Raw genomic sequence first — 15617 nt, forward strand, 5'->3', positions numbered from 1 at the left:
ATGTGAACTAACACGCCTGAGTTTCAATTACTTCACCTGTAAAATTCTGCCTTCATCTCTTGTGTTGTTATGAGAATTAGTTAAGTTCTATTAAGTGCTCGGCCAATGCAGCAGATTGCAAAAAAGGCTGCAATTCCCCCACCCCTCCCTGAATCCATACCATTCCCTAAAGACTCTGAACTTCCGCCCATCAAAAGGTAGAGTCTGTTTCTTCATAAGTAGATTGGAGGAGAAGCAACTTGTGTCCATTTCAGTCTAGGCCTCAAGGAGCCTTGCTCCCAAGCTTCTGCTCACAACCATGCTGAGCCAGCATGTGACCAAGCCCAGGGCAGTCTGTCCAGTGATGGGAAGCATGAGGCCCAGCTGCTCCCCAGAGGACTCAGCCAACAGTCAGCCAACACCCAGAGGCAGAGCCACCTTGGTGACCAGAGACACATGAGGGAGCCTGGACAAGACCAGTAGATTCACCAGGTCCAGACTGCTGATGCACAAAGTAATACACTAAATAAATGGTGGTGGTTTTAAGGCATTACATTATGGAGAGGTTTGTTATACAGCAATAGATAACTGACACTGTGTATATGTAAGTAATTTCTCCATAAATAGTGGCTACTACAATATTCTGAGAAAAAAGGTACAATGTCAACAGATAATGAATTTTCCATACCATTAAAATGCCTACTTTTTGGTCAGTAGTAGGAAGATGGCTGAACTGGAAACTGGGATTCATAGATTCTGGTCCCAGTAGCTTTTCCAGTTGGCAGCCATATGACCTTGGAAACATCATTTAACCTCTCTGAGCCTCCGGTTTCCCTATCTGTAAATTAAGGTGGTCAGACTAAATGAGTTCTAAGGTTTTTTTCTAGCTCTGAAAAGGATTGAGGATCCATTTTTCCAAAAGGCAATACTTATTTCCTTGTTAACGGATAGCTCTGAACCCAACTTTTCTTTTCTCACAGACTCAGGATGTGATCACAGACACCCCTCCCTGTATTACCTTCACTGCTCAGCAGTTGGTTGTGACTACGCATCACACTTATTCTAACAGCCATGCTCTGAATCTAGAAGGTGGACCTCCTTGCTGCGGACCAGGAACCCAGATAGCCAAGCTCATTAGGAATCCAAAGATGAATAATGCCATGTAAGTTCTAGCCAGAATCGAAGTTATGTGGCTCTTAATTCTCTGCACGTGCAGGTAGACTTCTTTTACTCATTTCTAAGTTGCAATAAATATACTGCAGGACTGAGGTTGTGCGGTGTGATCACTAAACAAGGAGGACACTGTTTTACAGCCATAAAGTACAAATCAAATCTGCACTTATTGCACATTAATGACCCAAGATATATAGTTATCAAATGGGGGGAGAAAGATTTAACACCACAATTTTAAAAGTTTCAAAATTCTCATGTAGAGATTGACCCTGGAACTAATAAACAAGTAAATTGAAAATACATCCAAATAACATTTGTATTAAAAATCTATACAGGGGCTTCCCTGGTGGCGCAGTGATTGAGAGTCTGCCTGCCAATGCAGGGGACACGGGTTCGTGCCCCGGTCCGGGAAGATCCCACATGCCGCGGAGCGGCTGGGCCCGTGAGCCATGGCCGCTGAGCCTGCGTGTCCGGAGCCTGTGCTCCGCAACGGGAGAGGCCACAACAGTGAGAGGCCCACCTAGCACAAAAAAAAAAAAAAAAAAAAGCTATACATGTGGCAGTGACTAGAGTGGCTTTTCTTCTCTCACGGGCATTTAGTGCCTCTCACACACCACTAGTACATGCTCTAACAGTGCCCTCTGCAAATACAATACAGTCTTCCCTGTGACATACAGCGGGCCATACTGTGGCCAACTTAGAAAAAAAAAAAAAAAAAAGACTGTTCCACTGCCCACTTCCATTACTGTTACACAATCAAAAGTCAGGGTGTTTTTATTCCTGGGAGGAATTAAGCTAAATCAGAGAATGTGTGTACAATCTGAGGGCAACTGTTTATCTTAACTTTGCCTTCAGATATATATAGTTAAGTCTGCATAAAGAAGCACCAAGTTGTTGAAAGTGTGAATAAAAAATTAGACTCATTCTTTATCAAAAACTTTTTTCTGTGATAGAAACAAACTATGTGGGGCCCGAGAGTAGCTACAGTCAGTAGGGACAGCATTGTAATGAAACGTGGCTTCTGGTTATCTACCTGGAACACACGTATTTTGAAATGACATGTCAACTTTTCAGAGAGTTGAGTCACCTAATATTTTCTGAGTTAGTATCTTAAATACCTTTGCCTAAATATCTTTTGAATCAATTCACTTCTCTCTCCCCTCTAGTGGGGATTTTCTTAGCAGCTGCCTTGCTTGTATCTTCCCCATTTCATTCTTCTCACTGTAGCCAGAGTGAACTTTCTAAAATAGAGATCTGCTCTGCTTAAAATCCTCCAGTGTCTTCTATGAGGACTGTAAGACCCCCAAAAGGAAGGACTGTGTCCCTAGCACCTGACTAAATGTCTACAAACCCTGGCCAGGTCAGGGTTCCATTTAATTTTAGAAAGCCAATTGTACCCGGAATAGAACAGAGTTCACTGCTGTGGTAAAATTTGAGACATGATATTCTTCTTGCCTTATGTTAATACTATTGATATTTACTGCAGCTCAGGAGAGTCTTTTCTAAGACGCTTGATGACACTGAGTCAGTATTTTGAGTTTTTTAAAGTCTCTGCTTGAGGATACATATTCACCTGATGGGTGTGTTATAAGCCTGCTTTAGGATAGGGTCATTTTGGTGATATATGGTCCTTTTGAAGATTCCAGTCTCTGTGGGACCATGATATTCTCAGGTGAAAAGGGTGAGAGTGGATAAAACATTTCATTTTCTTACATAGCATTCAGGTGATAACCAGACTAAGGAAGGCTATAATGGGGTGACCTGGCTGACCTGCAGATGGGTGAGGCCTCAGGTCTATCCTCTCCCCTAGGATGAGCCTATCAACTCTTCTTTTCTAGATATCTAGTAAGTCTATCTGCAACCAATAATCAATCTAATGCCCCAAAAAAAGAAAGAAAGGAAAAAAAAAAAAAAGGCAGGAGCTAGGTACTATTTTACCAAAAGCCAAAAAGATCCCAAGGTTCTGGGTTATTGAAAAAATTGTGGAACTAGGGGAATTTGAAACAGTCCAGGTAGAGGAAACCCAGCTACCAAGAGGCTGGTATTCAATTATTCGGAAACTGGAGTCCATTCCTGGAAGCACAGTCAATGGGCTCTCATGGCACCAAGGGTAGGGCTGTTCCCACAGCAAGGAGGGCATTACCTGCTCTGCCCTTGGGCTGACACTGGATTCTGGCCAGGGTTTAGCCTGGTTATGTTGCCAGTCTCAGACAGGGACTAGGTGGAAAGTCAGGGGGGATTGCTCCATTCTAGGCTAATGAACATGTTTAGTTGACATGCAAGTCATTGTTTTGTTTTAAATTCCAGACATGCAAAAGCTCTTAGAACATAGCTAAGATTGGCCACCTTGATCTTCAGATGTCACTGCATATCTAAATCTTGAGAACCTCTGATAACCAGGCCCGGGAAAACAGATGCCATGAGATAGGAGCTTATCACATACTAGCTGAATCAAAGAACAGGATCAGGATGGACACAGAGAGCAAAGAAGAGAAAGAAGCCGAACCTTGCCTTCTTGTATCAGTGTCTGCTCCATTTGGCCTCTGTGATCAAGGCAGCTTCCTATAACTGACTCTTCACACTTCAGAGAAATACAAATAACCCCAGAAGTCTACTTTACCTTCAGAGCTTGGTTATTGTTTCAGTGATCTAACTCATGACTGTTAGGATGTTCTACAGACCTGGGTGCTTAGCCTTAGAAGACTTTAACATGTCTCCTTCTTAAAATAGTGTTAACTGGAGGATTCAATGTGAGAGTAAGTGGCAAATACAGAATCTATTGTCTTTAAAAGCAACAACCACTTTCCCCATCTTTCTCATTCAACTCTCAAGTGTTTCCAAAACAGCGTGTTCACAACCACCCACAAGCCATGGTGAGAAGTGCCATCAGTAATTCTCTCTCACAGTGACAGCAAGAAAATAAACACCCTATTCTTTAATGCTTTGAACCACCTCATGGAACACTGACTTCCTCTAAATTCACTGGGCAAACATCTATACTGCAATGGAAAACAACATGTACTAAATTACTAAAGGGAGTTTTTGTTTTGTTTCTAAGGTGAATTACAGTGCTTGAGGAAAAACAAAACAAAACATTGATTTTTATCACTGGAAAATTTGTTCAGTGCTGGTTTGTGAAAATCTCACCTCATCTGGACTGCCAAGGTCACTGAGACCCAAATAATCGACCTGGGAGATACTTGCCTAATTATCAAATATTCAGCCAACAGTGTGTGACCATTTAACCGGCTGCACCTGGGACCCTCCTTCAACACGTGCTGCTTCCTAGTACTGCCGCCTCCCCTCCACCCCTACTCATCGCCACCTAGGTCGCCAGCGCCCCAAAGGGGGCAAATCCTGGGGCCCAAGGACATTTCAAAGAGACAGCAGCGGTCACCTTCCATTTCCGTTTTACTTAAAAACATTCACATGCCTAAAAATGGGGGAAGGAGGGAGTACTTAGAAATAAGGGGGAAATCTTTTGCAGTTTTCCCAGTTCAAGTTCTCAGGCACTATTGAAAGTTCATTAATAAGGTATTTAAAAACAAAAGTGTTTCACACACCAAGTAGACGCCAAGCTTTGCAAACTGTCTTGGTCTTTAGTTTGGGGGAGTTTGTAAAAGTCCCCCCCACCTCACCCCATTCTGGATTTCGCCTCTTTCAGAGCCTTTGTTGAATGGCCTGACTTTCCCGAAGCAATGAAACTAAGAACTGCCTCACCTCCCCATACCCCACTTTTTTCTTTTTTTTCCCACGGCAAAGCAAATAAAGAAATAAAAATGCCCCGTGAGAGAAGTGGGGGAAACCATGCCACAAAACCCGAGTTCCGCGGGAGTCAAGCGCCTGTGCTGCCCGCGGCGGGGCCCGGCGCGCGAGGCTGGAGACTGTCCCTACCTGGGGCCGGGCGGCGGCGGCGGCGGGGTCGCGGCGCCCATGGCTTCGCCGGCCTCGGGCGGCCGCGCCGAGAAACTCCATCGGCTCAGCGCCGCGGGGATCCGCCGCGCCCGCAACGGCCGCCCCGGCGCACTCATTGGGCCGGCGCGTCACGTGGCCCGGCCGGCGGGCGAGCCTCCCGGGTCCGCGTAACTCTTTACCTGAGCTGCCCGCGCCGCGCTCGGGCCTCCGGAGCGCCACCGCCGACCCCCCCGAGCCCGGGCTGGCCTGCGAGGCGCACCCAAACAGAAAACCCCGGAGCTCGGCCTCTGATCACCGACACCCAGGCTGCATGCCAGCCTCTGCCCGCGCAGGGAAACTTTTTGGTGCCTATTTGGAACGTCGTGCTGCAGGGAGAAGGGAGCTTCCTAAGATTTGGGACGTAAGTGGGGGGAGATACATAAATGCACTCCCTGGCAAATAGATCTGTCCCCCGTGAACTTGTGGTTTTGTGCCCCCCCCCCCCCCCCCCCCAGTGCTGGCATTAGCCGCTTACACCTGGTGTGTGCACTGTCGCCTGCCTTTATGGGATAGATGGTCTGGGAAAGAGCGCAGACGCTACTAGAATGAGAATTCCCGGGGAAGTTGCACAGCCTCGCCTGCACCCTCAAGACCGCGGTGGGAATTCAATGAAGTCATGCTCCCCCGCCTCTCACCTTCCCTCTCTGTTCCTGGGGTGTTGGAACCTCGGCTGCCACACTCCGTCTACCCTCCTGAGCTCCACGCCCGTGCTTGTGGCAATCCACGCACTTAACGTGGGTTGCTTTACTCTAAAATAGTACTTAAGGGTTGGAGATTGTTTTCACCTGTGCTCCAAAGTGCGTCAGTGTTGGGCTTGGCAGGAAAATGTGTTAAGCTACGGCGCCACCTGGCTTGCCCTCTTCTCTCTTTCCACTTCATTCATTCACGGAGAGTCAGGATAAAACAGGATGCTGGAGAAGCAACAGGGCAGAATACTGTTTAAAGATGGACACACTGCCCTTAGTTCTTAATGTGTCCACTCTAGTGATTCCAGCGCCATTTACACAACATTTGTCTCGCTTTATGGTGGAAAACTCGTTTTTTGAATCTTTCTGCTTGTGTAGTAGCTGCATGCTTTAAAACGATAGATTTACAGGGGACGTTGTGTGCTGTTTTACATCACTTTCTGATAAAACTCTTTGTCACAATAAAGGACCCTCTTGTCCAACTTCTAGCCCATGCTTTAGAAATGTCCACTGGTAAGTTTATCAGTTGGTTATTTTGACCAGTTGGTATTTATCTTGGGTTTTAAAGTGTGTTTCCCAGACTGGTAGAATCATCATCATCTGGGGGAATTTAGGAAAAATGCAGATTCTTGGATTCCACTCCAGACATATGGATTCAAAGATAGTGGAATCAGGGAGGGTGAAGTAATCTGTGTTTTAACAAATGATGCACCACCACCCTGAGTCTGCTCATGCAGCTGGCTAGGTTACCCTCATCTGCTAAAGGCTGGGATTCTATAAAGCCACAGGTGGTGGTGTTATTGGTAACCTCAAGTTACCAGTTTTACATAATTTGTCATGTTGATACACTGAAACTGAACCCTTTGATGTGTCTGTACAAAGTGTAATCTGTATTTCATGCAGGTCACATGGAATGCCAAATGGAGCTCAGAGGGGACCCTCATAAAGAATAAGGAAGAAAAACCTATGGTTTCTTCATGCGTGTGGGAATGAAACACCACGATTCACTTAGTTTTTTAGGTGTGTTTATGTTTTCATTGGCATATAAATTGTTCTCCGCTGATGAGTTATGGAAGCTAAGAAAGCTAATTTATTTGAGTGGATTTGTCAGTATAGTTCTAAATTTGTCAATATAGTTCTAAAGAAAAGAAGAGACAAACTTTTAAAAAGGTTATGATATTGGCTTACATTATAACCAAACGAGTGCCATATTAGGCATTTTAGACTTTTGAGAAAGAGATTACTGGTTAGATTCTTTATCTTTAGCTCAGGTTTCTCCGTTGGATGGATCGCATATTACCAATTGCCTGCGTGGATGTCTTAACCTTTAAACTCTCTGGGTCCAACTTTATTATTTCCCTCATTTTCATCTCCTAACCTATTCCTTTTACATTTGTAACTCTACTCTCCACTCAATTTCAGATGGAACTGGAATTAGAGTTTTCCTTCTCTTTCATCACCCACCTCTATCAGTGACGTCCTGAAGTCACTCTTCTTAGCAATTTCACTGCCACTGCCCTAAGATCAAGTTCTTATACTTTCTATCTCAGGTCTTTGCAATAGTCTCTTTACTGGTCTCCCAGCTTATGGTCTCTTTCATCTCTAATCCATCTGACATATTACTGCCCCAGTCATTTAAAAATACCATTTCAACTAGGCCGTTCCCCTTCTCAAAAACTTTTTCATGATTCCCTATTGGCTACCGAATAAAGTTTAAAATCCCCACATAGCATTTGAAGTCATCTAAGTATACTTTGACGCTCCCTGTTTTTGCTCACGCAGCTTCCTCCACCTGAAATGTCTTTCTGACATTCTGACAGCTAAGTCCTACTTATCCTTCAAGCCACTGCTCTCTGTCACCTCCTCTTGGCCATCCTTTTTGATTCCCAGTTGGAGTTAATTGCTCCTCTGCAGTGTATCCTCAGTACCTGGCTTTCACTTTTTTTTGTTTTGGCTAACAACATTTTTTTTTAAATCACAGTCTGTCTTACATCCAATTTAGTTGCGCCTCCCTTAGATTATAGGATTCTGGAGGGCAGGGGTTGTGTGTGACTAATTTTTAAATCATCCTAGGCATAGCATAATGACTTAGACATAGCAAGCACAGTGTTTGTTGTGTTCTTGACCCTAGGAAGGAAGATATTTATTTAAACAACAAACTCCATGTATATGAAATGCTTTTATGCAAATAATAATGATCCACTCCTCTACATTTTCTCTGAGAACCAAACTTCATGTACTACACATAGAACTTGTTTCCTGTTTTCCTATTAAGGCTGAAGTCATAGAAGGTATAAACTATTTATTAATCTTTGTATTCCTGGCAAAATGTATGCCGAAGTAAATATTTGTTGGATGAATACTGCAACTATTGCAGTTACGGTTATACATGAAAATCCTGGGAGTTTGCAAAGACCTCCAGTGGTCTTCAGAGCCTAGCCTGGCCTCTAATCTTCAAATTAGAAAATATCTTCTAGGTCATTAGCCGTAAGTTCCTGCTGGATACTCAATGCTTTATTTTCATGTACTTTGAGAAGTTAACCAAAAAAAAATTGATGGTGTATTGAAATCCTGTTCAGCGATTCCCTCTGGACCTCTGTTTTTAGGTTTCTTCATCTGTACGTTTGGAATATTAACAGTACCTACCTCACATGGCTGTTGTGAAGATTACATGCCTTAGCACATGCAAAGCTCGTGTACAGTAAGCATGAACAATTATTATTATCATTACTATTATTACTGAAGATCTCTAACTACATCTGCCAAAGTTGGGGGAAAAAAACAAACACCACACAAATCTAAGTAGTTTATCTTTTATTCCTACAAACAATACATACACAAGACTGTACATTTTTTGAAGACTGCAGTAATTTTCTAGTGTAACAACTCTGTAATAAAATTTAACTAAATGTAACATTTATGAAAATATAAATCTCTGATTGGGTAATTCTTCCCAACAGTACAAAGTTTACATAAAAACATTCAATATGAGCTACCAGTTGCAAACAAGTTAGGAAAAATCATTCAAGTCACTTGTTAAACTCTGTTGGCTGTTACACAGAACATTCACACACTACATTTAATCCATCTAGACATTTATTTCTTAGAAATGTGTAGCATGGAGGTCCAACTGATAATGACAGGAATAAGAATGTGTTGCCTCCGAAGAGCTAAAAAAGAAGCATTGACTCAAACAGTCAACTCCACGTGGTCTGTACGTGGGCTGAGCCTTCTCTGGGCTCCCACCTCCCTGGCTGGTAGCTAGACCAGGAGGAGTATACTGAAAAAAAAGTCTTTCACTAGGGAGTGGGTGTTTATATTGGAATCACATCTCTGTATGCTTATCTGTCAAGCCGCTTTCCAAATTGACATACAGTTGGCTTGGATTCCCGGTGGGTTAAATCACTTTGTTTCTTGCATTAGCATTAACAATTAAGATGTCACTCTCTTTTTTCTCACATTTCTCCCCCACATCCCTATGAGAGCAAAAGCAGGAGCTATCACCACCCTTGTTCTGCAGTTTACAAAAACAATACCTTTGGGCGGTTAAAAGATCTATCTACGAATACTGTATGAGTTCATGGCAGAGCTGGACTGAAAGCACGTCAGTTCCTTGTTCATTATTCTGCCTTCTCAAGTCACCACTGTCCCTTTCAAACCAAACCACCACTACTGACGCCCTTTGGAAAGGCATCCAAGGACATGCCATGAGGAGGATAGGGAAGGAAGAAAATCACTTTCCCCTTTTGAGATGTAATATTTTCTTTTAAATAGGAGGAGTAGTTTTTAAAAACATCGAATACCAATTTCACAGCTTCTGCTTTGAAACGGATAAGACTATAAAAGGCTCTAGAGAGTCCTCAGGCAGAAAGGGTGACAGATAAAGAAGGATACATACAGTGTGTAAAGTAAGAAAGTGATTACAAACAGGGACAGTAAAGAGCCTTTGACACCCTTAAGATTTACAGAATATTTTAGCACAAAGACAGGCATATTCAGTTTGTCCCAGAGTATTTGGTCAGCTATCTGCATTTTACACAGGAAAGAGGAGGAATGAGAGTAAGGCAGGTGTCATCAGTATTCCATAGATGGCATGTCGAGAAAGCTTTCCTTCTATTAAGATTTACTGCAGGGATTTAGGAAATAATTTATGCTTCGGTACAACTGACTTCCATAGCACAGCCTTTTGTTGGTACAATGATAGAAATGAACAGGTGTTTTGACCAAATTTGTAATGCCCTTTCTGTAACTCTTTTTTATACCCAGCACAAATAGACATTTCAAAATGACATGAAAAGATTGTGGTTTCTTATTAAATGTGTTCTTTTGCAGCCCAGAAAATAGTTTAAAAATCATGTGTTCCATTATACAGAAACCCTTGCATGCAGTTGTCACAACTGTATTTTAATGAAGACCGACTCTGTGTGTTCAGTAGCCCTATGATAGCGGTAGGTAGCTCTTGCCCCAGTCAGTCTGTGGCTTCACACTTCACATCCTTTCTCCTGGGAAACTGGGAGTACATCTGGGCATTTTTGTTACATTATTTTGCACCTTTAGACCTTCCATCTGCAGACTGGATTGACACAGTTGTCAGGATCATAAAATGTAAGGAGAGATTAAGGCTGTGTTTAGTTATCCACACAATCACTTGAAGTCCAACAGCAATTTGTGTTTACAATTTCAACCAGTTGCTGTAGAACTAACTTCAGTCCAAATGGTCTCTGTGTAGCTCTAGCCTCTCTCATCTGGACAATGGGATGAGTTAAGCTGCTTCTTCCTGTCCAGTTAATTTAAAAACTACCCTCTAACTTCCAGTTGATATAGCCATGTAAATACGATTTGTAGAAATTCTCTGTTAAGACTTCGTTCCTGGATACACTTTGTCAAGAAGACCAACCTCACAACCAATTTCACATTTCTGTACATTTCATGAGCATGGCAATAATTAGCATTGGAACTCCAGCATCTTTCCTGTCCTTTAAGAACGAGCGTTTATCATCTGGGATACAGAAGACACTTTTTTTTCTTTTACATATTATGTATTTCTGCTGAGCAGGAAAAACATTTTGTCAGTTGTCAGGGGCATAGCTGTGGCCCCTGGATTCCAGGGCAGAGCACACCCGGTCATAGCAAGAGTTGTGTTTCTTGGAGGGCGTCGCCTCGTTGGGATCCATGGAGTCACTCACTGTGATGGGACTGTCTCTTGCAAAGACCTCTGTGGACTCTCTCCATAAGCAATCCACAGACACTTTAAAACAGTAACTATTACACTTTGGCCTGGATGTCTGTGTCGCATTATTGAAAATTTGTCTGCTATTTGAAGTGGCTATTTTAATTTTCAGTGCAGCATCTACGCGGTCCACCACCGTGTATATCCCTATACTGCCGTCATCAAAACCCACAATGATGTTCAGGTGCCGCTGGGAGAGGGCAAGAAAAGTTGGAGTTTTGTAAAGGGAGCAAGCACCGATATTTTTGCCATCGGCCAGTCTCATGACAATCAAACTGGATATCGCACCATTTTCATCCTCTTCCTCCCCGTTTCGGAAACAAATGTATACCAGGTAGCGACCGTCTCGAGACAACCTGTGCCTCCAGATGACCCCAGAGGCGTGAACCACCCGTAATTTACCGCTGTGTAAATCCAGCACGTTGATATTTTCATCTCCCCTGGAAATAATGCCTAGCTTTCCATTGGGGGAAATTTCAAAATCCTCTAGATTTTTCAGGAAGTTGTTTGGAAGTTGCACACGGCGACAGATCACTTCATCTGTCAGACTCCAGATATTCACCGTCTCGGCTGACGTGATAAACACAATGATGTCCGGACAATCGGGGATCAATTTAAAATTCACAATGGTGGTGCCGTCTTCACAGCAGAACTTCTTGGTGATGCTTCCTGTCCAAAGACTGACTGCCAGCACCTTGCTTTTGGTCATGCCCACCACGAAGGTATTTGCAGAGGTTATGAAGGCATTCTGCAGAGTGGTCAGGATGTTGCATACCCTGTGGCCCGTGGCCAGTCTCCAAACCCTGGAGGCATTTTCTTCACAGAGAGAGACCACGAACTGGTCATTGTGTGTAATCAGCAGCTGAGATATTCTCTGCCCATTAATTCGGAAGAGGTTTTCACCGCTGCTGGTATGCCAGACGTATTGGCTGCTCTTGTCATCTGATGTGACCATGACGTCTCCAGAGGATGTCAACACACAGTGTTCAACTATTCCTTCATGCTTAAATACTGCTTCAAGGAACCCACTGCTGAAGTTCCACTTGTGGACACAATCAGAGCCATCGAGGGAGTAAATGATTTCCCCCCTAGCGGGTAACACCAGACTTTGGATTGGTTTTCCAGTCTTATCTATGTTGGACATAGCTGTGATTATATCTATGTCCCAGATAGAAAGAACGCCACTGGTGGATAAAGATAGCAGCATGTTGTGATGACTGGATTTCACCAACTTGACTATGGTACCTGAGATTTCCTGTAAGCTCGCCATACACTGTCCCGTGTCCCGCCTCCAGAAAAACACGGCCGAGGTGTTTTCCATGGTCGCAATGATACAGTCTCCATTCTTGGACAGCACAGCCGATATAAAACGTTCGTTGTGCTTCGCTCTGAACTTTTCAGCCACCTTCCACATACCGGTATCTAAGAGCTCAATGCTGAGGGCTTTACAGATCAGAACTGCACTTTGGTCCTCTGAAAGTTCAATGCTGACCACTTCACTATCTTCTCTTCGGCAGTCAAAGTCATCGGTCAGCTGGGGGTTGGAGATGTCCTCAGTGTTCCAAACAGAAAGGCTTCCCTCACTATCTACCATTACCATTTCCTGAGCTGTGTCCAAGATAAGAAGGAACTTCACAAACCCACCTGAAAATTCAGATGTCACCGTACATAACTTTTCTCCACTCCCTAAGTGAAAGATGGTAGTGGTGTTCAGGTACTGTCCACAGAAGGCATACACGCCATCCAGAGAACACTGGACACAGGTCACTTCGTACCAGCAGTGGAACTGGTAAAGGGGCCATCCATAGAGCAGATCGATGACAGTGACATCTTTGCTGGCTTCGAGCCAGGCCAGAGCGTGTTTGACGGACAGTGTAAATCCATTGATGTAGGTGGAGCCGCTTCCATGCTTGGTCCCTTTGATTTCCACTTCAGACAGGAGGCAAGAATTTACATTGTCGTAAACCAACAAGGTGTTATTTGTCGTTGCCACCACAAGATACTTTTCGTCACTGGTGAGTTTCATGCCCAGGATGACAGACTGGGCTGTCGTGATTTGCCTGAGTAGTTGACGCGTTTCCACATCCCACGTGCTGATGGAACCGTTTTCTAAAGCTGTGAGCACCGTACTGGGGTTACAGGTGGGCAGAATCTCGGTGACGTGCAGGTGACTAGATGACAAGGGAAGACGCTCCGGGCTATAGGTCACATCCATGGATGAGTGTAATGGCACGATGGAGCAGTATTTGGGCCCATCTTTGTCACATTCTAAAAGAAGGTGTCTAAGTTTGGGCAGGGAACTCACGACGGGCAGCAGTCTTTGCTGAAGCTCTGCAGAAAGGGAGCCAGGGAACGCGACGACCTTGGTTTTGATGCTGCGGAGGGTGCTCGCCAGGAACTTCAGCTCCTTCTCCTGCGAGTAATTGTAAGCCAGCTCGATGTCCAAGAGCACTTTGTCAAACTGGCCAATTTTGATCATGGTGTAAAGCCAGCTGAAGTTCATGATGATGCCATAGAGCAGGTCATCGGTTTTCCCACACCTCGTCAGGTGGTGCAGGAGCTCACACATTTTCCGATGGTTGACGAAAAAGATGTCCGGCTCCAGGGGGTTGCACTGAAAGACCCAGGGCTGGTCCGGGGCCTGCCTGTCGAAGGAAACCTGCTCCATGAAGTGCTTTTCCTCCTCAAACAGGCTTCTGCTCTCCAAGTCAAGGCAGCCATTCAGGTAGGGGTCTTCAAGGCAGAAAGCTTTCCTTCTGCCTCCTGACCAGACCCCCAGGAAATAGTCTGCCAGGATGGTATGCATTTCATGCAGGTCACTGTTATCCTGCAGATATAGCTTCTGGGCTATGAGCTGCAGGTGTCTGTTGGCCCAGACCAGGAGGGTGATGTTCTTCACGTGTCTCTCGATTAAGTATCCGCTGAGCCCCTCCTTGAGCCTCGCAATGTACAGATAAGGTACCCTCAGGGGATTGCTGGGCCTGGCGCTCTCGTTGAGCTCATTCATCACGCTGTTGTCAAGGGCCAGCACGTCCTCCAGCTCCATTTCACTCAAACCCATTTTGGCCATGGTGATGTAACCTAGAGCCCGGGAGACGAGTTTCCGCCCACACTTCCTCTCCAGGGAGCAGAAGAGCTGCTCTATGCTTTCGTGCACGGTGACACAGAGGGAGGATTCATCGACGTCTCTGTGAGATCGCCAATTTCTCACCTCCCTAAAGGTCAGGTTCACAAACATGGGCAATGTGCACTTGCAGAAGGCGTTGTTCACGTAAATCTGCTGGCCCGACGTGACCTTCCTTTTGACCCGCAGCAGCTGGTGTTTGAGCACCTGGCTGCACATCTTCCTGTCCCGGGGAATCAGCTCGATGTAGTTGTCTTCTTCGTGGATAAGGCACCTTAGTTTCTGTAGGATCCCATGTTTGTTGGGCAGCGTGGAGAGGACAATTCGTACGAATCGGGGAAGGTGAACCGGGAGCCACCAGAGCTTCCTGGCCTCGTGGCTCTCTGAGAGCTGCTCCAGGGCATCGAATATGACCACGAGGGGTCTCTGCAACGAAGACTCATTCAAGAGGTTTATAAATAAGTCGCGGAGGTCATGGATCTTCTTAGGGTAGCTCTGAACCAGGCACCGGTAGTTCACGGCCAACTGTTCACAAACGCTTAGAAGGAGAGTCCTAAGATCAGTACTCATGTCTGTGGTTCCTAGAAACCTCACGACTATGACTGGGTCAGATTCTGGTCCTGTGTCTTCATGTAGCCAGCCATAAGCCTAAAACATAAAGGTGGTGTTTAGAATGGAGACATGTATTCACACGGTCACGTGCAACAACACTTCCTCTCTGCAGAGATCAGCCTTCTGGTAACCCTGACCAGGCAGAAAGTACCTTAGAACCAGGAAGTGGAAAAACCTGAGATGGTCAGAGAGCTCTCAGAAAGCTCATGCACTAAAGTCTGTAAAGCTCATGCACTAAATCCTGAGACCCTCAGGATCCCTCTACTAAAAGTAATAAAATGGTGATCACAGTATTGGTCAATCACAAGGCAGAATTTAGCTTGTATTCTAAAAGTTACAAAGCATTTCACAAACTTTAAACCGGAATACCTAGTATGCTTAGTTTCTCATCGCTGAATTTCCATTTCTTGGCATGGTTGTTGGCACATGGTCGGTGCTTGGTGAATATTTGTTTAACGAATAGATTAAGTAATGACCTACACGTTATAGTGAGTCAAATATTTTCCTTAATTGAGATCACATAAGGCTATATAGGTGGCTGACCACATTTCCAGGTAATTAGAATGCAATAAAAATACTCAGCACTAAAATGATACTGAATATAATCTTGTATGATTCAGAGACATTTTACTCTATTGTGATGCTATAGGGTCATCATTATGATTTTTTTTATCATTATCATAAAAATCTATATAATGCTGGTTAAATGAGTTTTGCTGAGTTTGTGCTATATAACAGATAGTTTACTATACAAACAGGCAGTCATCAAGCCTCATATTGTCTCTCTGTAGGGCACATGGGGTTACAGTATCATGTAACAGAGGAGGAAACCAAGGCCAAAAATAGCTTGCTTGGAGTT

At 44.4% G+C, this 15617-nt stretch overlaps 2 protein-coding genes across 2 annotated transcripts in view; both read right to left on the reverse strand.

The window, feature by feature from the left end:
* Positions 1 to 5108, reverse strand: part of PGCKA1 (PDCD10 and GCKIII kinases associated 1) — an 88471-nt gene extending 83363 nt beyond the window's left edge. Inside the window, exon 1 of the mRNA XM_007113411.4 lies at positions 5047 to 5108. The gene's annotated coding sequence lies outside the window, so the exon portion shown is untranslated. The remainder of the gene's footprint in view (positions 1 to 5046) is intronic.
* A 5641-nt stretch (positions 5109 to 10749) lies between these two features.
* Positions 10750 to 15617, reverse strand: part of NWD2 (NACHT and WD repeat domain containing 2) — a 223248-nt gene continuing 218380 nt past the window's right edge. The window contains exon 7 of the mRNA XM_024132871.3: positions 10750 to 14794. Coding sequence (XP_023988639.1) covers positions 10862 to 14794 — 3933 coding nt within the window. The 3' untranslated portion in view covers positions 10750 to 10861. The remainder of the gene's footprint in view (positions 14795 to 15617) is intronic.

The sequence above is a fragment of the Physeter macrocephalus genome, chromosome 7 (assembly GCF_002837175.3).
Source record: "Physeter macrocephalus isolate SW-GA chromosome 7, ASM283717v5, whole genome shotgun sequence".
Classification (NCBI taxonomy): Eukaryota; Metazoa; Chordata; class Mammalia; order Artiodactyla; family Physeteridae; genus Physeter; species Physeter macrocephalus.